General features: G+C 54.6%; 2 protein-coding genes across 2 annotated transcripts in view; one reads left to right on the plus strand and one right to left on the minus strand.

The window, feature by feature from the left end:
* Positions 1-22,349, plus strand: part of LOC135984056 (putative N-acetyltransferase 8B) — a 156,762-nt gene that overhangs the window by 33,763 nt on the left and 100,650 nt on the right. The gene's annotated exons all lie outside the window — the stretch shown is intronic.
* LOC135984057 (N-acetyltransferase 8-like) overlaps positions 4,057-22,349 on the minus strand; it is a 436,601-nt gene continuing 418,308 nt past the window's right edge. Inside the window, exon 2 of the mRNA XM_065598455.1 lies at positions 4,057-5,137. Within this exon, the coding sequence (XP_065454527.1) occupies positions 4,444-5,115 (672 nt within the window). The 5' untranslated portion in view covers positions 5,116-5,137 and the 3' untranslated portion in view covers positions 4,057-4,443. The remainder of the gene's footprint in view (positions 5,138-22,349) is intronic.

The following is a 22,349-nucleotide window of genomic DNA, read 5'->3' on the forward strand; positions in this document are numbered from 1 at the left end:
TTGGAAAGTGTAGGGGACAATTTTCTGGTGCAAGTGCTGGAGGAACCAAGTAGGGGCAGAGCTCTTCTTGACCTGCTGCTCACAAACCGGGAAGAATTAGTAGGGGAAGCAAAAGTGGATGGGAACCTGGGAGGCAGTGACCATGAGATGGTCGAGTTCAGGATCCTGACACAAGGAAGAAAGGAGAGCAGCAGAATACGGACCCTGGACTTCAGAAAAGCAGACTTTGACTCCCTCAGGGAACAGATGGGCAGGATCCCCTGGGAGAATAACATGAAGGGCAAAGGGGTCCAGGAGAGCTGGCTGTATTTTAAAGAATCCTTATTGCGGTTGCAGGAAAAAAACATCCCAATGTGTAGAAAGAACAGTAAATATGGCAGGCGACCAGCTTGGCAGGTGACCAGCTTGGCTAAACAGTGAAATCCTTGCTGATCTTAAACCCTGCCCGTAGCATTCCCTTTTGTGATCTGGGGTAGTGAAAGCATGTTGTCTGCACAACAGGGCTTTTTTTTTCTTTTTCTTTTTTCCCCCCTTTAAGTTAAAATACATTTGTGGTTTTCTTACAGTATTAAACAGTACCCATTTCCAAGTGGGGGGCCTTTGCAGATATCAATGAATGTCTTGGGGCTTGGTTGTTTTTTAAAAACATGTTTCTTTCATGCTTAAAGTTTGGGAGTGGGGTTGTTTCCTAGAAAGAATGACCCATAGCATTCATCCAACTCCTGGGCCATATTTAAACTGTCCAATAGCATTCCACCAACTCCTGGGTCTTTTAAACTGGCCAATAGTGCTCTACCAACCCCAGGGGTTATATTTAAACTGTCCAATAGCATCTGTGAATTCCTGAGGTTTAATTTCATTTCATATTAAGCAGAACTCACCATCCACCCCCACCCACCCCTTACTATGGGTGCACTCCCATCAAATGTAACCCTATAGCAACAAGGGTAAGTAATTGCAGCCACCCTGGCTATTCAGTGAGGGGTGTGAGTGGTTAAACCCATTCAGTTCAACAGACTAAGCATAGCTCAGTGGTTTGAGCATTGCCCCCCTGGGATCTGGGGCAAAATCAATATTTGGTCCTGCTAGTGAAGGCCGTTCTATGAGATAGGTATATCTCTATATTAACTCTATTGTACTCAAACGCATGTCTGAACTAACACTTTTAGGATTTTCCCCCCTACCACAACATACATTTCAGCTTTTTGCTATAAATGGGTCTCTTTTACGCACACGCACACGCACACACACACACACACACACACACACACACTAATTCTCACAAACAATTTATCTATTTTTATTTAAAAGACATACAGCTCCTTGAAAACAAACCAAGATGCTTCATTAAAACTTTTTTAGCTCACTTAAGGGCCTAAGGCCTTCTAACAAAACACAGATAGTCAGAAAACCCTTTTTTTTTTTTAATATACAGCTACCAAGTTTTATATCTCATGTTTGTCCCCTCACCATTCTCTAACTTAATCCTTTCAGATTTCTTACAAATAGTCTTTTTCTTAAGCAGGGTTCTGTAACTTTTTGTGCGGACTAGACGGTCAATATAATGCTGTAAGCAGGTTGTGATGTTATTGACATAAACTGGGACCATATAGATCATTGTTGCAACCAAGGTCCTGTAGTGGCACCCAAATCTTGTATAAAGGGAGTCAAATGGGGTGTCTAAGACAAGGTTATGGTTTACTGGTTATGATTATGCTGTCTACATGTGTGTATCAATTTTGTAGTTGAAGTTATGAATATTGGCTCTATACTCTCTGTATGGCAAACTTATGCTATGCTTCTGGGTGACATCCCAGACAAGCTGGGATTAGCTCTGCCTAGCCTGCTTGATGGTCCATTAAGGACCATCAGCTATACAATGCACCCATTGAGAGAAGGCAAATATGCCTTGTAACTCAGCAAAGTATGCAGAGACTTGCCCATGTGACTCCAGACTCCATTTTGCTGTAATTTTCCACAGTAAGAACAAAGGGGTGTTCTTACACCTGGAAAAGACTAAATAAGGCTGATGCCTCATCTCCATTTTGTCTTCAATCCTGCTTCTTACCTCTGGAAGGACTTTGCTACAAGCTGAAACTTTGAACAAAGGACTGAGGACCCATCCCAGCTGGGGATGTATTCCAGAGACTTAATTTGAACCTGCAGTTTATTCTATCATTGCTGCAAGCCTGAACCAAGAACTTTGCCATTACTGTATGTAATTGATTCCATTTAACCAATTCTAACTCTCATCTCTGTCTTTTTCCATTTATGAATAAACCTTTAGATTTTAGATTCTAAAGGATTGGCAACAGCGTGATTTGTGGGTAAGATCTGATTTGTATATTGACCTGGGTCTGGGGCTTGGTCCTTTGGGATCAGCAGAACCTTTTTTCTTTTACTGGGGTATTGGTTTTCATAACCATTTGTCCCCATAACGAGTGGCACTGGTGGTGATACTGGGAAACCGGAGTGTCTAAGGAAATTGCTTGTGAGACTTGCGGTTAGCCAGTGGGGTGAGACCGAAGTCCTCCTAGTCTGGCTGGTTTGGTTTGCCTTAGAGGTGGAAAAAACCCGAGCCTTGGGCTGTAACTGCCCTGTTTGAGCAATTTGTCCTGAGTTGGCACTCTCAGTTCTGCCAGAGCCGCATAATCACAGTGGCGTAGTCGTGCTTGGATCCACAGAACCAGGTCAATTAAGCTTTGGGTCAGAACCCCGCGCTGTCCAAATTTGAATTTTGGGATTGAGAGTTTTGTTGGTTAAAGAGCTGCTGCAATGGCTGAGCAAAGAGCATATGAGGGACTTGGCAAAAAAGCCCTGAAAGATTTGTGTTCAGAAAAGAGGATAAGCTTTAGAAAGAAAGCTACAAAAGAAGAACTGAGACATCTGTTAATAGCCAGTGATCAGGGAGCAAGAGCACAGCCCTTACCTGAGGCTACAGAAGATGCAGAAAAAATTAGAGTGCAAAAGGCAACAAATAAACTGCAATTTGAGCATGAACAGAAGCTAGCAGATCTTCAATTGCTGGAGAAGCAGAAAATAGCGGAATTAGAGAAGGAAGCCGATCAAAGAAAGAAGGAGGCTGATGAGAGAGAAGAGAGAGCTCGGAAGGGGCATCTAGAGCTGTTCACTGCTGAGCAGGAGACTCACAAGATGGAACAGGAGACGGCCAGACTTCAGCTCCAAGTAATGGAAGAGCGGAGAAAGTCATCCCCACCTGGTACTCCACTTCCCCCCCCGCCATGAGAAAAACTGGGAAAGGATGTGTCCCATTTACAATGATACTGAGGATATAGAGGAGTTTTTGTCTACCTTTGAACGCCTCTGCAATCTGTACCAGATCCCTGAGGGTCAGCGAATGCCTGTCCTGCTGACCAGACTGACTGGAAAAGCCAGGGAGGTATTTAATGATGTGGGGGAACAAGAAGCCTTGGATTATGGGCGGTTTAAGGATTCTGTGTTAAGGCGGTTCAAGGTTACTCCTGAATCTTACAGAGTTAAGTTTAGAGAGTTTAAAATGTCTAAGGATTGTACTTTTGTAGAATGTGCTCATAAGCTGATGGGTTTTGTTAAAAAGTGGGTTATGGGAGCCAAGGCGCATGGGAGTTTTGAAAAACTGCTGGATTTAATAACTTTGGAACAGTTCTTAGACATTGTGCCTGACAATGTGAGAGCAGCTGTGTGTGACAGGGACCCTGAGTCAGTCCTACGGGCAGCAGAGATTGCGGATGCCCATATCCAAAGCAGGGCTCGAGAAGGGTGTAAAACCCTGGGGAAAACTAATCACCATTCTCCCCAGTTCAAGAGGAGGGAAGGATTTAAAAGTAAACCTGACTCTTCTAAAGGAGTTCAAGGGGGCCCGGAGGGTAGGAACTCACATCCCAGGACGGAACAGGTTACATGCTATCACTGTGGTATGCTGGGCCACATGAGACCAGACTGCCCGACACTGAGGGGCAGCCCAAAGCCAGCAACCCCAAATGCCACGGCCAATGCTAACCCTGTTGTTGTAAACTCACAGGCAAGCCACACAGAGCCCAGCATTGGTGTCCTGTGTGCAAATGCTGTTTCTGTGGTCTCGGAAGAATTTGACCTTAAAACTCAGGTTTCCTTGCCAGGGTCACCTGGTTCTTTAGGGGTCAGGGGTCAACTAGGAACCACTGAGCAAATGGGGGTGAGTCTGATCCCGGCCGGCTCAGCTCCAGGGGTGAAGTTCAGATCCAGGGGACCCAGGTGGCTGTGGGGAAGGGGGAGCCCCTGGGGGAACAATAATCCCAAGCCAGCACAAGAACAGTGTCACGCATGTGAGACTTTTCCTCCAAGCTCAGTTTATTTTTTAACAACAAAGGTAAAAAAGTAGCAACTTGCTGGGAGTTAATTAACAAGCCAGGCAAAGCTCCCAGCGGCTGAGCAGGCAGGCGAAGAATCGCCCCCCCTGAGCCTTCAGCGAGACCCTGGAATCTCGTGTCGGTAATAGAACAGGGAGACCTGCAGGAAGCTGGTGAGAAGCGATGGGGACCTCTGCGAGACCCTCCGGAAGCCCATGCTCTCGTACAGCTGCTGGGCCGAGTAGTGAACCATGGAGGTGTTCAGCACGACCGCACTGTACCCGCGTTCCTGGGCGAAGCGGATGACCGTCCTGCAGAGCGCCTTGGCGATGCCCCGGCCCCGGTGCTCCCTCCCCACGGACATGCGTTTCAGTTCCAGGGCGCACCCCTTTTCCGAGGGGTCGTCCGGCAGGACAGCCCCCACCATGCCCACCACCACCCCCTCAGCCTCTGCCACCCAGAGACAAGAGTCTGCTGCCTCCATGTAGGTTCTCCGGATGTCCAGTAGGTCGTTGCAAAGAAACTGCTGGGCGTAATCGTTCCAGAGACACCGGATGCAAAACCAGCCCCCGGTGAGAGCGAGCAGGAGAGCCAGGAGGGAGACCAGGAGGGACCCGGAGGCTGCGAGCACCGCCAGGAACAGGCCCAGGAAGTGCAGCTGGGCCTGGGGATGCTTCAGCATGTGGATGTAGCCAGCAGGAGCGTGCTCCATAATCCCACATCTGAACATGGTGCGCACGGCCTCGTAGTCACCATCCTCGTACTGCCGGATGCGGTACAGGGCCATGGTTCCGCGCAGCCCAGGCACACTAGGGCAGACAGAGATTAAACCAGGGGAGTGGGTTGGGACACTGCTGATCCACTGGCCACTTCCCGCAGTTCCCCTCGCTTCTCACTACACTGGGCTCCCCCCACCCTCACTGACTCCTGGCAAACACCTTCCACGCCTCCACCCTCAGCCCTGCGATCTCATCACCCCCACTCCCAGCTACCTCAGCACCCACCCATCAGCCCTGCCCTGCGAGAGGAGCACCAGGAAGTGGTGGGGGACGGGGGGGGACAATCTCTCCCAGGTGCTCAGGATAGAGGGGCCGGGAGGCAGGACAGGGGGCTTCGCTAGGCGGACGCTGCCCTTTAAATGCCAGCCCTAGCTGGCGACAGGCTGGCCGTGGAGGTTCCATGCCCCATGCTCTCAGCAGCTCCCCAGACTAACGGGTTGCGATCCCGTCTGGAAGGGGACGGCAGGTGTTTGTGGATCAGCCTCTCCCCCTCCCCCAGATCCCCACCCAGAGCAGCTTGCAGTGCAGTGGTCCCATCACCCTCCTCCCCTTGCCCAGCGCGGTACCTCCCCAGCGGGAGAAGACAGCAGCTCTGTATCCAGGGCCTTTGCCCCACACTGCTGGGAACAAAAGACAATAACGATCAGCTGGGACCAAGCCCACAGGAAGCTCCTCGACTCCATGGGGCACTTCCTGGGTTCCCTATTCCTCCTCTGCTCTTTCGCCTTCCCCAGCAAGGAGCAGGGCAGGGGGCCCAGCCCTGGGATGGGAGGGGAACCCTGGGCAGCAGGAGGGGTTGGGAGACCCCAGAGGGGGCAGGTGTCAGCTGGATAGAGAGGAACGAAGGGGTGGGAGGGAAGGGGTGGGAGCCCCGGTGCAGTCACACAGCTCGGGGATTGTTTTAAGGCACGAACGGGCATAACCCCCCTGCACGGCCACTTCGCCAGGCCCCCCGGAGCGTTCATGGGGCGGTTTGATTGGTCTCCCCCAGCCAGTGATCACAACGAACAGAAAAACATTCGGGAAATTCGCCCCGGCCTTGTCGTGGGCGTACGTGAGCCGAACCCAGCCCCCGCAGGAGGCCAGCAGCCATCCCAGGCAGCTGCCGGGTGGTGAGTTGGGCACTGACCCGGGAGCCTGGCACTGCTGGTGATGGGGGCAGGCTGCTCATTGCCTCCCTTTGCACACCTGGCCTTGCACACTTTGGTGCGAAGCTCTGTGGATCTAACACTTCCCTGGGGAGACCCCGGACGGCCTGACTCCCAGCCATGGGGTCTAACCACAGGCCCCTCGCCTGCTCTGGGGCATGGTGAGCGACGGCTGCCCTCGGGGAAATGCTCCATGCCCGGCACAGGGGAGGCCCTGACGTGCGCCGGATCCCCTCGGTTCGGCCTGGCCCTTACACACACAGGCACCGCGGGAAGCTCTGGAGAGGGAGTGCAGCAGTCAGTGCTCGCCCGCTCACACCTGTTCTGCTGCCTGGCTGGGCAGGACGCCTGGGTTCTCTCCCCTGCTCTCAGAACACCCTGGGCTCCAAAGCTCAGTGTAGCCGCGGCTTGGCCAGCCAGTCCCCAGGAACAGCCCCCACCTCCACGGCCCCTGCATGGGCACTGCGGGCTGGCCAGCTCAGGGCCTTGGAAGCGGTTTCAGTTCCTGCTTTTGCAGCCAAGAAGGAAACGCTCCCAGCTGCAGCCAGGAGCAAAGCCTGTTCCTAGGGTGCCCAGATGTCCCGATTTTATAGGGACAGTCCTGATTTTTGGGTCTTTTTCTTACATAGGCTCCTATTACCCCCCAACCTTGTCCCAAATTTTTCACGCTTGCTGTCTGGTCACCCTACCTGGTGCTCTCCCGAGCAGCACCTTAGCACATGGATGGGCAAACTTTTTGACCCAAGGGCCACATCAGGGTTGCGCAACTGTATGGAGGACCGGGTAGGGAAGGCTGTGCCTCCCAAAACAGCCTGGCCCCCGCCCCCTATCCGCCCCCTCCCACTTCCTGCTCCCTGACTGCCCCCCTCAGAACCCTCAACCTATCCAACCCCCACTGCTCCTTGTCCCCTCACTGTCCTGAACCCTATCCACACCCCCGCCCCCTGACAGCCCCCCCAGGACTCCCACCCCCATCCAACTGCCCACTGGTCCTCATCTCCTGACCGCCCCACCCCAACTGCCCCCTGGGATCCCACCCCCTTATCCAAACCCGCCCCCCATTCCCTGTCCCCTGACTGCCCTCTTGAACACTATCCACACCCCCCTCCCCGACAGGCCCCGTGGGACTCCCACTCCCAACCCTCCCTGTTCCCCATCCCCTGACCACCCCCCCAGAACTTGGCCCCATCCAACCACCCCCTTCTCCCTGACTGCCCCCCTCCGCTCCCTTACCCACCTGAGAAAGAAACGCTCCCAGCTGCAGCCAGGAGCAAAGCCTGTTCCTCTCCCGAGCAGCCCCTTAGCACCATGGCACAGGGCCCCCCAGGCCAGCCATTGTTCTGTGGCCGTGCAAACCCCCAGGGTGCAGCGACACTCTGCAGTGCCCCCAACCCCCTCTCCCAGCTGCAGGACTCACCTGTGCACAGACCCAGCCAGGTGCCTCCCAGCCGGAGTGAAAGCCCCCCACTTCCAGCCAGGAGCTCCAGAGCAGCGGCGATGGAACCGCTGGTCAGCGGTCGGCAACTTTTGGCACGCGGCTCACCATGGTAAGCACCGGGCCGGTTTGTTTACTGCCACGTCCCCAGGTTTGGCTGATCGCGGCTCCCACTCGCCGTGGTTTGCCGTCCCAGGCCAATGGGGGTGGTGGGAAGCGGCAGCCAGCATGGCCCTCGGCCTGTGTTGTACTTAAAGTACTGCACAGGATCTTTTTAGGGGGAATAAGGCAAAACGCCACATTTATTAGTAATACATGTATTCATTAACACTGTATTATATGCATATAATATATTACACTTATGCTCACACACACACACAAACCCATTCCGTCTTGTTGTTACCAATTAGTTGCTCCCCTTAACTTCACTGGCCAGGTGAGTTAGATGGGGGAGGGGGTGGAGCCGGGCTTCTGCCGATCCGGATCGATGCTCCCATGTTGACAAGACGAGACCCGGGGTCCTCTGCAAGACACCTCACTTTTATAGCAGCTTTCCTCTTATGCAAATCTATACCAGATTTAAACTCTGTGTCTGTGTCCATTGGTCTTTTGTACTGCTTTCTTTTGAGTGTTGTCCCAATGCTGCAAAGAGGGTGTTTCCAAAAGAAGGTGCTTGCTTCTAACCCCCGAGGCTGTCAGTATGTCTGCTTGTCTTTAATGAGCCCACTTGACACGTTTTATTGTTCTTGGGTCTGGCTCCCAGCCCCTCTCTAACAGTTGAGACTGTCTGGAGGTGCTGCCTTCCATGCCTTGCTCATCCACACCTCATTCATTCAACAGGGCAATTGATTAAGAGGGGGGGGGGAGAGCTCTTGTTCTACTGCTAGCAAAAATAAATTTTTCTTTTATCTTATTCTATCCTTAGGGGCTATAATATTATACCAAGGGCAATGCAAAGTTTCTAAATGAGGTTTTGATACAAAGTCCCATGAAAACAGAGGTCACACATGGGTAGACCCACCACAAGGTTATATGAAGAGGCATAATGTAAAGTCATATGAAAATTATCAGAGATTGATCTACATTGTCCCCCTTTTGACCTCTCAAGAACAATTCTTGAGTGGTCACCATATAAATCTTTTGTATTTGTTGCAAACAAACCAAACAATTATAACCAGGTGAATATAACTAAAACCATTACAATTGACTAAACACCAGATATAACATAAACACAAATGCAAACAATTATAATTATAATAATTGGAAATACAACAAAACCATTACCATTACAATAATTGGGTACATTGACAAACAAAATGAGGCCCAAGTTTGATGCTGCAATAGCCATCAAACAATAAAAGTCACAGAGGTCAGGACCTCCTTAAGCACACACAACAAATAAGATTTTGTAGGAGTACCACAGTTGTTATGCAAGGTTAAGCTGATTTGGACTTAAACTAACATTTAGTTGCTAAAATGTTGTAGAATTTCCTATTTTTAATAGTTGTTCTTAGAGGTTTTTGGGGACCTGAAAGATGGGGCCATTCAATTATGGGCCAAGGTCTTACAGGTTATGGAGGCCCAAGAACTACCCTTCAGGGCTTGGGGAAATAGAATCAGAGTGCATAGAGGAAAGTGTGGAATTAATAATAATACAAGCAAATGTAACTAACAATACAAATGTATTAATAACAAAAATTAACAACAAAATGACTATTAGAGAACCTAACAAAAAATAAACCTGATGCACTGGGGACCAAAGTCCTTTGGACACAAGTGGTGATTGATAAATTGGATGGACATGGGGGAAGTAGAGAGAGGAAAAGACATTTGCCCTGTCTAGTGTAGTATCCCCTCTTTTTCTGGACCCAGTGCTAGCACAGAACACCACCAGAGACAGACACAGAACATGCAACACAGAACACTGAACACAGACTTTGTCATGACACTATAACCATGGTATTTTATAACTCTTCAGCTGGTACCAGCTCTTCTGATGTTCTGGTTTAGATCCTGAAAGATAGAAGCTTGGAAACAAATTAGCACAGTGCTTTCATCATGGCAGAACCTGCTTAGTCTCTGCCACAGTGTGTTTGGTACTTGGGGCTGCACAAATGCTAATTAAGTGGTGCATTTCTTGTGAGTGTAAATCCTCCCTTTCTCTCAGTAAAAGGGCGTTAACACTCCATTTAGAAAAAAAAATTCTGTTTTAAAATTTTCAGCCATTTTGCCATGGCCTGGAGATCTGAGGCAGAAGCAGGCACTGTTGTTAACTGTTTCAATGGCATTTTGGCCCTGGGAGGAGGAATTTACCCAAATATTCCAAATATCCCCCTTCCCAATCTCCAGAGGGGTCCCAAAGGTCTGCCCCCTTCTGGGGTCTCAAATGTTTCTTCTCCTGATGTTACTGCTGCTGTAAGATTTGAGAGTGCTGTTTTAACTTTCTGTACCCAACCTGTTTTTCAGTTTCTTTATCTGTTGCTTGCCTGGGCCCGATCCTGCTTTTTCCAATAAACAGTTCCTTTCCCTGGGCACAAGCCTTGTTCCACTACCAATTTAGCAAGGAGGGTGGGCTTTCCAACTAGCCCCCACCCTTCCTGGTCCCATTCCTTAAACATTTTCTTCAAAATTGTGAAATTACCACAATATTACTTAACAAAACAAACAAACATAAACCACACTACACTGCCCAAACTCCTATATCCTTCAGAGTTTGGTTTAAAAGAACAAGATCTGCATCTTATGTTTTTAACCCACTCTGGGCCAGAGGGAGAGACGCTAAGCTTCCCTCTGTATTACGTGGTCTGCTACCACCGAGGGTTCATACACCAATTATACAAATCCTTCCCCGGATTAGATCCTTCCCCGGATCAGAGTGAGAAACACTAAGTTCTCCTCTTTAGCTCAGTCTTGCTACGGCTGAGGGTGTATGTACCTCTACAACACAATTTAAACCTAAACTCCTATATCCTTCAGAGTTTGGTTAATTAACTGAAAGTTTACGCTCTTTTTCCTCTAGTGCCAGTCTTGCTAAAGCTGGCGGTGTGCACACCAGTTTTATAATAACTGTGGATTTTATGCTTGCTCCCCCTTTCGCATTCTCCACCAAAATGTTATACTTAAAGTACTGCACAGGATCTTTTCAGGGGGAATAAGGCAGAATGCCACATTTATTAGTAGTACATGTATTCATTAACACTGTATTATATGCATATAATATATTACACTTACACTCACACACACACACAAACACACTCCGTCTTGTTGTTACCAATTAATTGCTCCCCTTAACTTCACTGGCCAGGTGAGTTAGATGGGGGAGGGGGTGGAGCCGGGCTTCTGCCGATCCGGATCGATGCTCCCATGTTGACAAGACGAGACCCGGGGTCCTCTGCAAGACACCTCACTTTTATAGCAGCTTTCCTCTTATGCAAATCTATACCAGATTTAAACTCTGTGTCTGTGTCCATTGGTCCTTTGTACTGCTTTCTTTTGAGTGTTGTCCCAATGCTGCAAAGAGGGTGTTTCCAAAAGAAGGTGCTTGCTTCTAACCCCCGAGGCTGTCAGTATGTCTGCTTGTCTTTAATGAGCCCACTTGACACGTTTTATTGTCCTTGGGTCTGGCTTCCAGCCCCTCTCCAACAGTTGAGGCTGTCTGGAGGTGCTGCCTTCTATGCCTTGCTCATCCACACCTCATTCATTCAACAGGGCAATTGATTAAGGGGGGAGGGGGAGAGGGAGAGCTCTTGTTCTACTGCTATCAAAAAGAAATTTTTCTTCTATCTTATTCTATCCTTAGGGGCTATAATATTATACCAAGGGCAATGCAAAGTTTCTAAATGAGGCTTTGATACAAAGTCCCATGAAAACAGAGGTCACACGTGGGTAGACCCACCACAAGGTTATATGAAGAGGCACAATGTAAAGTCACATGAAAATTATCAGAGATTGATCTACACCTGTGCCGCTTCCGCTGCCCCCATTGGCCTGGAGTGGCGAACCTGCGGATGCGGCAGGTAAACAAACCGGCCTGGCCGCCAGGCTGCTTACCCTGGTGAGCCGCGTGCCAAAGGTTGCCGACCTCTGCGCTAGGTGCACGGAACCGAGATGTAGCCGCCCTCCCCGGGAATCCAGCCAGCTGGCAGGGCCCAGGCGGCTTAAAGGGAAAGCAGGCTTTAGAGAGAGCCTGACGCAGGCAGCTCTGCCTGGGGGGACAGGACGGGGTCCGGGCCGGCTTTAGGCCAATTCCACCAATTCCCCCGAATCGGGCCCCCGCGCCTAAGAGGGCCCCGCGCCCAGCGGCAGGGCTGCCGGGGTGGGGACAAGTGGCCGAGAATCCCTTCCCTGGCTAGAGGCTCCTTTTTCATTTTTACTCACCCGGCGGTGCTCTGGGTCTTCGGCGGCACTTCGGCGGCGGGTCCTTCACTCACTCCGGGTCTTTGGCAACACTTCGGCAGCAGGTCCTTCAGTGCCGCCGAAGACCTGGAGCGAGTGAAGGACCCACCACCGAAGACTAGGAGTGCCGCCCGGTGAGTACAAGCCCCACGTGTTTTTTACCAAACGAGCTGCTCTGTGGCTGGGAGTCCCCATCTCTGTAAGGGGATCACAGCACGACCCCCCCGCCAGCGGCCGAGGCACATTCCCTGGGGGTCAGGCCTCGGCCACTTCACGCAGCAGCTAACAGCCAGAAGCCAGGCTGTGTGGGCTAGTGGCTGGGGCAGTGGGCTAGCATGCAGGAGACCGGGGCTACCCCAGCTCTGCCCCTGACCTGCTGCGGGATGTCGGCTCAGTCCCTTCCCCTCCCTTGGCGTGTTTCCCCTCGGCCCTTTGCCTGGGGCTTCTCTGTGGACTGGGAGCTGCTGGGGGCAGAGCCTGTCTGGCTGCGTGTGTGCAGGACAATGGGGCGACCAGCCGCTGCGGGGGTCACACACACCACAAATAGTGTCGGTTGTGGGGGTGGGGGATGTGAGCAAACTGGAGTCACAGCCCTTTCTCCCCCAGTCCCTCATGCCCAGATACGGGGGATGGGCACTCAGCAAATGCAAAGAACAATGAAACCTCCCCCGGGTTATTGGCATCCCACATGAGCTCGCTGAAGGCCAGTTCATGCGAAGCTCTGGTACCAGCTCTGCGCCGGAGAGACATCCCTGATGCTGCGGGTACTGCGGAGACGCTCCAGGCTGCGCCAGGGCTGTCTGTGGGGCAGGGACACCTTATAGTGGGGGGCTGAAAGCCAGTGAAACTGTCCCCAAAGTTTTTACCTCGCACCCCCCTTAGCCCTGTCCGCGCCCTTCCCTCCTGCCCCCCCCTCCCAGAGCTGAGGCTGGGAGCAGGGCGGTGTCTCCGGGAGAGGGGTGTGTGATGTCATAACTGTAATATAATATGTCATTGACAGATGACAGGGCCAGAAAGAGTTAATTAAATTGACCTGACCCATAGCTGAACTTTAGAGACTTGTTAGGAAAATAAATAAATGAACAGAGCTTTGAAATGCAGTCGGCATTGTTAGAGGTAGAAGGGGAGCTGTTTGCTCAGGTCTTGTGATGTAAGTAAACAAGTCTTGTTTATTGCTATAGCTTTGATTCAAAGATCAAAAAAGGAATATTAACATTTAGGAAGACACTTGAGGGAAACAGTATTATTGTCTCTATGTCTCTTTGAAGGTTGTGGTAACCTGTATCTGAACTGTTGAATGGATAAATTACCCTGTGCTAATTGCCAGGATGTTTGGGAGAAGGAGAGTTAGGCCTATTGTTTTCTCAGGCCGAAAGGCTGCTGGAAATGTATAAGAACCCTGGGACATGATCCTTCTTCATCTCAGATCTGCTTTGGGTTTCAAGAGGGGGAAACCTTAAGCCACAAGGATTGAGATCCCCAGTCACTGACTGCAGTCACCCTGAATATGGACATTGGACTATAACCTTTGGACTATTTCTAAAAGGACTTTTGGCACCTACAAGCTCATCTCTGCTATGCATCTGAACCTCAAGAATTGAATTCAAGTCTGTCTGTACATTGATCTTTTAACCAGCACTCTCTCTCTTTTCTTTTTTAATAAATTTTAGCTTAGTTAATAAGAATTAGCTATTAGCGTGTATTTTGGGTAAGATCTAAGTTATAATTGGACCTGGGTGTGTCCAGTTATATCCTTTGAGGTTGGAAGAACCTTTTCATTTACATGATGAGATAAGATTTTCCGTAATCATCATCATATCTGACGTGTGTGTCTGGACGGAGGCCTGAGGCTGGGCACTTTAAGGGAACTGCGTTGGTTGGACTCTGAGTAACCAGTGAGGTAATACAGAGGCTGTTTTGTGCTGGTTGGTAAATCTAAGTATTGGAAGATCCACCAGCGTCTGGGGTTTCTCTGCCCCGTTTGGTTTGCAGTTCACCCTGATTGAGTGACCTCAGCTGGGTCCCACGGGCAGTGACGTCACAATGCCGTATCAGCAGGATGCACAGAACCAGGTCAATGAAGCTCTGGGTCAGAACCCCGCGCTGTCCACATCTGAATGTTGGGACTGAGAGTTTGGTGGGTTAAAGAGCAGTTGCAATGGGTGAGCAAAGAGCATATGAGATCTTGATAAAAAAGCCCTGGAAGGTTTGTGTTCAGAAAGAGATAAGCTTTAGAAAGAAAGCTACAAATGAAGAACTGAGAGATCTGTTAATGGCCAGTGATCCGGAGGCAGGAGCACAGCCCTTACCTGAGGCTACAGAAGCTGCAGAAAAAGTTCGAATGCAAATGGTAGCAAATAAACTGCAACTTGAGCATGAACAGAAGCTCGCAGATCTTCGATGGCTGGAAAAGCAAAACATAGCAGAATTAGAAAGAGAAGCTGATCAAAGAAAGAGGGAGGCTGATGAGAGAGAAGAGAGAGCTCGTAAGGGGCGTCTGGAGCTGCTGGCTGCTGAGGAGAAAGCTCCCCAGATGCAACAGGACACGGTCTGACTTCAGCTCCATGTCAAAAAAGCAAGGGAAGAACAGCAGAAAGTGTATCCTCCTGAAAGTCCAGTTGATAACAATGTTGGTATGTTGTATAACGCTGAGCAATTGTCTGGGTGTAACGAAATGTACCCCAGCGCTGCCACCTTTTATGTAAATGCCGTTACTGTGAGTTCAGTAGAAGGTGACCCCATAAATTGGGCCAGTGCTCGGTATGGGAGTGTTAATGAAAAAATCAGAGAGAGTGTAAAAGTCAATGGTAAAAGCTGTTTAGGGCAAATGATGGCTTCTAACATCACTCCTGTTAAAGCAGATCTTGTCAAAGAGGAAGATCACTTACCAAATCAGAGTGCGAATGTTGATCTCCTCTATGAGTTTACTATACGCGTGTCTTTAGCCAGAATCCACCTTGAATGGAATGGTACGAAGCATGAAGTTATATAGCTGGTGTAAGGAAGTTATTGCCTAAGTATCTTTTGATTGGGGAAGATGTTAAAGCTCTGTTCAGTCCAGGTAGCCAATCACAGGAAAGGAATGATCTTAAACCTGTGTCTGTTATGGGCAATGATTTGCCTGGGGAGGGTGTCTCCAAATGTTTGTCTATGCAAGAGAGCTATTTGGCTATGAATGAAGTTTCTGAATGTCTGTCTAATGTCTCAGAAGCAAATCTGAAATTAGATCAAGCGAAGGGAGAGGAGAATAAGAAAAGTTTGGATGAGCCCAGGCAGCCTTGTGTGCTGATGGTGTTGTCTAGTCAGCAGTTTGGGAAGGCAAGGAGAGTGGAAAATGAGTGTCCCTATCCCTTACCTGTTACCTGTGTGGAGAATTGTGACAGTGGAGGAAATGTGCCTGTGTCTGTCAAGGGTATTGACTTGCCTATGGAGGAAGCTACCTCGGTCTCCAAGCAGTTGTCTGTGAACAGCCCTGTGCGCTGGGACAAGGAAAATGAAATCCCGAGCTGTGTGTCTGGTAAAGGAGAAGGTGTCTCCGGGCTCTTCTTTGTCTGTGAAGCAGACTGTGATGGTTGAGGGTGATTCAGTTGTCTCAGAGTTGGTTCTGGATTCAACTAAAGCCCAGAAGGGAATGGTCTCAAGTTTGTGTCTGCTGGGGAGAATGGCACTGGAACTAGGTTGCATCCAGTTAGTGTCTTAGCAAAATCCCAGAGACCAGACAATTCTGGTGCTTGTATTTGGCCTATTGCTAATGTGTGGTTGGAAAAGGATGTAGCAACTCTGTCTAATCAGGGTGATATCCTAGCCAGTGCACAAGGAGAGCAAGAAGGTGATTTAATTGTGTTACCCACTGATGGTTTGACAACTTGTAACAAGAAGGAAAAGATTCCTGAACTTGTGTGTGTGGCAAAGGGAAGGAGAATGCTTCTGACCTTTTATCTAGTGAGTCTATAAATTTGCCTGCAAGGGGATTGTGTAGAAATCTGCCTGATGGGACGAAGGTGATCACGGATGTGAGTAAGACCCAAAAAGAGTCTGTTGTTGCTCAGGGAAGTGTTCCTTTAGAGCAAGCCCCAGGTGAAGAGGGTAAGGGCAGAATTTCTGTGATGGGGGAACGGTGGCTTAGAAAAGCTCCTGGGGAAAGGAATCCTCATGGTAATCTGTGCAAGCAGCTTGCTACAGCTAAAGGGTTTAAAAGTGATTTAATCCAGGAAGTTTCAGTTCCTAACAGCCAGAAATTTTCTGTTGTGAATGGATCCACTGACTTTCCTTTTGAAAGATCCAGTGTGGGTAGCTCTGAGAAGGTCTCAGATGGAACAAGAGCTGTTAAGAAAGTTGAGCAGCCCTATAACCAGGTGGCTGTGTGTGGCCAGCTTGTTGGGAAGACAATGGTATTGGAACAGGAATGTCTCCATGCTAATTCTGTGTGTGAGCATGTGATCGGTGTCGGCCCACCTACCCGCTAGGGGGCGGTGGGGAGCTACGAGGTCACTGGCCGGCCTGGGTCACGCCACCGTCAGCGGGGAATTAGCGGCGGGGCGGCCGCCAGCCAGAGTCTGTAGCGCGCCCCTCCAGCAGGGGAGCGCCGGCAAAGGTCAGTAGCGCGCCCCTCCAGCAGGGGAGCGCCGGCAAAGGTCAGTAGCGCCCCTCAGGCAGGGGAGCGCCGGCAACGGTCAATAGCGCGCCCCTCAGGCAGGGGAGCGCCGGCAAAGGTCAGTGGCGCGCCCCTCAGGCAGGGGAGCGCCGGCAACGGTCAGTAGCGCGCCCCTCAGGCAGGGGAGCGCCGGCAACGGTCCCGGCGTGGCTCTGCCGGGTAGGGGAGCGCAGGCCCACCCTACACCACTGCGCTCCAGCCCAGGGCCCTGACAGTGGCAGAACAAGGGTCCCACCACTGGGTCAGCGGGGTCGTCCCGCTACATAGACTCACCACTGTGCAGCTCTGTCCCTGGGCTACTTCCTACCCGATTGCTCGCCCGAATCCCTCTGGTCCCGTGAGTGCGTCGGGGTAGTCCGCTGCTGGCAGCTCCGGCTCCCCCTCAGGCTCAGGCTCCTCCAGCTCCTCTGGGTACTCGGCTGCTGGCAGCTCCTGCTCCCCCTCCGGCTCCTCCAGTTCCTCTGGGTACTCGGCAGCGGGCAGTCCTGGCAGCCCCAGTCCGTCCTCCAGGTGAGGTTTCCACAGGTCCAGGGCCTCCCCTGGTGTGGCAGCAGGCTCTGAAGGGAGCAGCCCGCGGTCTGTGTCTGCCTCCCTCCCTGGTGCTGCCCTAACTGAGCTAAGGGCCCCGCCCTTTATACTTCCTGTTCCACCCCTCCCCTTCCGGGGGGTGGAGCAAGCTTGGGCTGGCCCCGCCCACTCAGGCTGAGGGAAAGGCCCTTTACCCTCAGGTTCGGAGGGAAGCCACCCTGGCTCCCTACAGGGAGGGATCGGTTGCTGGAGCTCTCTCTGCTCCCTTCTCCCTCCGTCCTTCCCTGGCCCTCTCCTGCCGCTGCTGCTGCTCTCCTTGTTGCTGCCGCTGCCGCTGCTGCTGCGTGAGTGAGTGAGTGCGGAGGGGGGGGCCTTGCCGGCCTGCCCCCCCCCCCCCTCGCCCTCGCCTCCGGAGGGAGAAGCACCGGCCCCCCAACACCAACACCGATACCATCTGGGGGCCCACCTGCCTGCTTGCTTGCCTGCCTGGCCGGTTGCCCGGCCGGCTGACTGCCACTCGCTGCTGCTGCTGTTCCTGTGTGGGAGCCGCTGCCTCCGTCGCGGAGAGCGAAGAGACTGCGTCCCTGGTTCGAGACATTGTGGAGGGGGTTGTTTGAGAACTGTGTTTCGAGTGACTTTGCCATCTTTACTCCTGGGGTGGTGGTGCCCCCGGTCGCGTTAGGAGTGCGGACGGACCTGAGCCTCTCGCTCGTGATTCCTCGGAGTGGAAGCCGTCGCTTGCCAGAAAACTCCGAGGTCGACTTGGGAGCCTGCTGTCCCGTCCCCCGTAGCGGACTGTTGAAGGGAGCGCGGGGGGTGTGTGCGGTGCCCCCCCTTCGTCCATCTGCTCCCCCCTTGCCACCACCCCCACCGCCGACAGCTGCCGACGACCCCTCCACCGCCCCGCGTGCCACCTGGACCTGCTTTTCGCCCCTCGGCGGGGCTGTTTGCTCCCCCCGCCTCTTCCATCGTCCGGGACTGTTTACTTGCAGCAGTTAACGGCAGAGCCTGCGCTTCGCGAGCGCTGTGGGTGCACCTTTTCCCCCGCCCTGGACTTCTCCTGCCCCCCAACTGCGTTTAGCTGGTGGGGTCCCCTCCCTGTAGCCCCCTCTGTATTGGCTGGCCCTACCCTACCCCCCTCCTTTTAAGCCCCTTTGGTTTATTTTTTTTTTTTGGTGCCCATTCCCCCCCCCCCCCCTCAGTTCCTAGCCTGCTGGCTGTGTTCCCGGCCCTGTCCTTGGGCTGCGACTGGCTGGAGTTTTTCCTCCTACCCCTCCTTGTCCTTGGGCTGCAGCTGGCTGGACATTCCATTCTGTTTCTGAGCCGCTGCTCCGGTACGCCCCCCCCCTTCGCCCCCCCGCGCGCGCTTGTGCCCCCGTTTTGTTGCCCCCCTCTTTGCACTGTTCACCCCCCCCTTTACTGTTGTTGTAGTTTCCCCCCGCCCCAGTGCAGCCGGGGGAGCCGGCTTTCTTTTTTTGGCACTTGTGCCCCGCCCCTCTCTTTTTGCTCCTGTGTGCCCTCTCCATTGGCACCCTCCTCCCCAGCCTGCAGCCTAGCGGGGAGGAGTGGTTGCTTTTTCCTCGTTCCCCCATTACCCACCCCGGGGGCGCCCTCCTCCCCTTCCTGTAGCTTTCTAGGAGGGAGTGGTTAGCCCCCTCCCCCTTCTTCCCCGCTTTCCCTGGCCCGTTTGCTGGACCCTCCTCCTCTATCCTTTGCTTAGAGGGGCGGAGCAGCTGCAGGTTGTAATGGCAGGGGACTCTGCCCCTGTCCCTTCCCCTGCCCCTGCCCCTGAACCCCCGTCCGCCCCAGTGGCCGGCCCCTTGGCTGGCCCTGTCCTGGACACCGCCGCTGCCACGGCTGCCCCCTCCACCGGCAGGAAGGGCCAAGGGAGGAAGAAGGGCAAGGGCCCCGCCCGTGGAGCCAAGCCTCCTGTGGGCGGGGCTGCAATTCCCGCCGCGGCCCCGACACCGGCCGCGGCCCCTCCCTCTCCTGCCGTCCCTTCCACCAGCTCTGGTGGCGCTCCACCTCCGGCCCCCAGAGCATACGCCCAGGTGGCCGCCGCCTCTTTGCGTGCCGCCACGCCGTCCGCCCCGACCACCGCCTCCGGACCCATCCCTGGTGACCGCGGCCCCTTCCCCTCGCTGACGAGGAGGCATGGCGTCCGTTGCCACTTAGTGCCTGCCTCGCCCCACATTGAAACGTATGTGCGGGCGTTGGCGAGGGTGGTGGGGCCTACGGCCATCGTGGCGGCCTCCAAAATGTATGGGAAGGCCGTGTTCTTCCTGGCATCGGAGGCCGCCGCGCAAGAGGCGGTGGAAAGAGGCCTGGCGGTGGGGGGCGTGTTTGTCCCCTTGGAGCCCCTGGAGGACCTGGGCGTACGGGTGCTCTTGACCTCCGTCCCGCCCTACCTCCCCAACGCCGCTCTGTTGCCTGCCCTCTCCACCCTGGGGAAGCCCATTTCCATTCTGAGCCCTCTCTCGTTGGGCTGTAAGGACCCCGCCCTCCGGCACATCCTGTCTTTCCGCCGGCAGGTCCAGCTCCAGCTGCCGCCGGCGGCGGGTGCCAGAGTGGCGCTCGAGGGGTCCTTCCTGGTGCCCTACCGGGGGGCCCATTATCGGGTCCACTATTCGACGGGGGAGGCCCGGTGCTTCCTCTGCCGGGCGCAGGGGCATGTCCGGAGGGTCTGTCCCCTGGCCCGGCCTGGAGGGGCGTCCGAGACCCCCGGGGCCCGGGAGGGTGCCGGCCCTGTCATCGCCGGCAACCCTAGCGGTTCGGACACTGCTGCTGCCGCCGCCCCTCCTCCTTCTGCCGCGGTTCCCGCTCTGGCCGCGGAGACGGCCGAGCGGGCGGGCCTTGCCGTCGCCGACCCTGGATCGGCGGGGCATGTGGAGGAGGGGGCGGGGCGGCTTCCGCCGGCCGCGGGGAAGGGCCCGCCCCAGGGGGAGGTTTCCCTCCCCCCTGCTGTCCCTCCGCCCCTGCCGCCCCGAGCCCCGAAGCCATCGCCCTTGCCCTCTGGCCCCGCCCCTGCTGACCGGCCCTCCACCTCCTCTTCCACCTCGGGGGGCTGGGTGACCGTCCGGGGGAAGCGCGGCGCCCGCAGGTCGCGGGCTCTCTCCCTCCCCTCTGATGAGGAGGGAGAGCAGGCTCCCCGAAAGATGCCGCGGGGGGCCGACGTTGTTAGTTCTGTTTCCGCGCCCCCGGACGGTGCCCAGCAGGAGGTGCCGGCCATGGAGACCGTGGATGCCGTGGCAGCGGCTGGGGAAACTTCTGTCCCTTTTGTTGGGCCCACGCCTGAGGAGGCTTCAGCAGCGGTTCTCCCGGCCCTTGCTCCGTCTGTGCCCCCCCGCCGCCGCCGCCGATGCCGGAACGGCCTTTGTCCTTGTGACTGGCGGGGAGGTGGCCGGGGCCGAGGGGACCGCTTTCGCCTCCATTTTCGATGAGATCGAGGCCCTGGGTCTGACCCCGGTTACCCAGGGGGAGGACGACCCTCCGCCAGCGGGCCCCGATCCGGGTGCTGGCTTAGTCCCGCCCCCTTCTCCTGCTCCCGGTTCCTCGCCCCACTCTGCCGCTCCCGACTTAGTCCTGGGAGAACCCTTGGCCCTACCTGCCAGCCCGGCCGCGACTACCATCTCGTGCACGGCCGCCGAGCCCCTCGGAGCGACAGCCGTTGCTGAGCGGCCGGTTCCTGCCCCCGATCCTGCCCCTTCCATCGTTCCTGCCCCTGAGGCTTCCCCTGTCCCTGCTGCCTCCGTCCCCTCGGATGCTGACCTTGGCCGAGGGGAGCCGCAGTCTAGCGGCTTGGCAGCGGGAGATGAGGAGCCCGTTCCCGCTCCCGTCCCTGATCCTGTCCCCTCTCCTGCCCAAGTCCCTGTTCCCGCCTCGAGCCCCACCCCTACTCCCGCCCTTGCCCCAGATCCTGTCCCTGAGGTGTCTCTTTCTGCCACCTCTGGTGTTACTGCCGCCCCCGGGGTTGTCGCATTTCCGTTGCCTGCAGACAACCCTCAGGGGGCGGTTTTCGTGTCTCCCCTTCCTGCCACTGTGGGGGCTGTGTTGTTCCCTCAGCCGCCCTCTCCTTTGCCGGGGATGGGGACGGGCTGCCCGGCGCAGCAGCGCCGGAACTCGGCCCCTTGTATGTCCGTCACTGTGGGCTGCGAGGACCCTTCAGGGGCCCCGCCGGAGGATGGCGGCGGCTTGGCCGCTGCCTCCCCCTCCGCGCTGCGGGATGAGCTGCGCCTCTTTCTATCGGATTCCCGTGGTTCCCAGGGTAAGGTGCAGCTCGCCCTTCAGCGCTGGGGGGACTTCCATCTCGTCCTCCGGGCCGTGCAGGCGCTTTTGGGGGAGGGGCGGGGGTCCGGTCGGCGGGACATCGCGGCCTATCGGCGGGCCCACAGATTCCACGACTCCCTTTTGACCTTCGGAGTCGAAACCGGGATCTTGCGGGGCCCGCTGGGGGCCGATGGTCCCTCCGCCCGTGAGGATCTGCCCCAGCCCTCCACATGACAGTTACCACCTTTGCATCGCTGAACACTCGGGGCTGTAGGGTGGGTCTCCGCAGGAGCCAGGTGCTCTCCTTCCTTCGGGAGGGGGGGTACTCTGTGATTTTCCTGCAGGAGACCCACACGGCTCCGGCCGTCGAGGCTAGCTGGCGGCTGGAGTGGGGAGACGGGGTTTATTTTAGCCACCTCAGCGCCCATTCGGCTGGGGTGGCCACCCTGTTCTCCCCGGGGCTGCGGCCTGAGGTACTGGGGGTCGCCGAGGTCGTGCCGGGCCGCCTGCTGCACGTCCGGGCCCGTGTGGAGGGGCTGGTTCTGAACTTGGTCAACGTTTATGCCCCGAACGCGGGCCTGGAACGAGTGCCTTTCTATCAGCGGGCGGCGGCCTTCCTCGGCACTCTGGATTCTCGCGAGTGCCTGGTCCTGGGCGGGGACTTTAACACCACCCTCGAGGACCGGGACCGCTCCGGGCTTGAAAATTCCCAGGCAGCCGCAGGCGTCCTCAGGGAGATCGTAGACCATCACTCCCTGGTGGACGTCTGGCGCGAACACCACCCGGACGACGACACCACCTTCACCTATGTCCGGG

The sequence above is a fragment of the Chrysemys picta genome, chromosome 5 (genome assembly GCF_011386835.1).
Source record: "Chrysemys picta bellii isolate R12L10 chromosome 5, ASM1138683v2, whole genome shotgun sequence".
NCBI classification, from domain to species: Eukaryota; Metazoa; Chordata; order Testudines; family Emydidae; genus Chrysemys; species Chrysemys picta.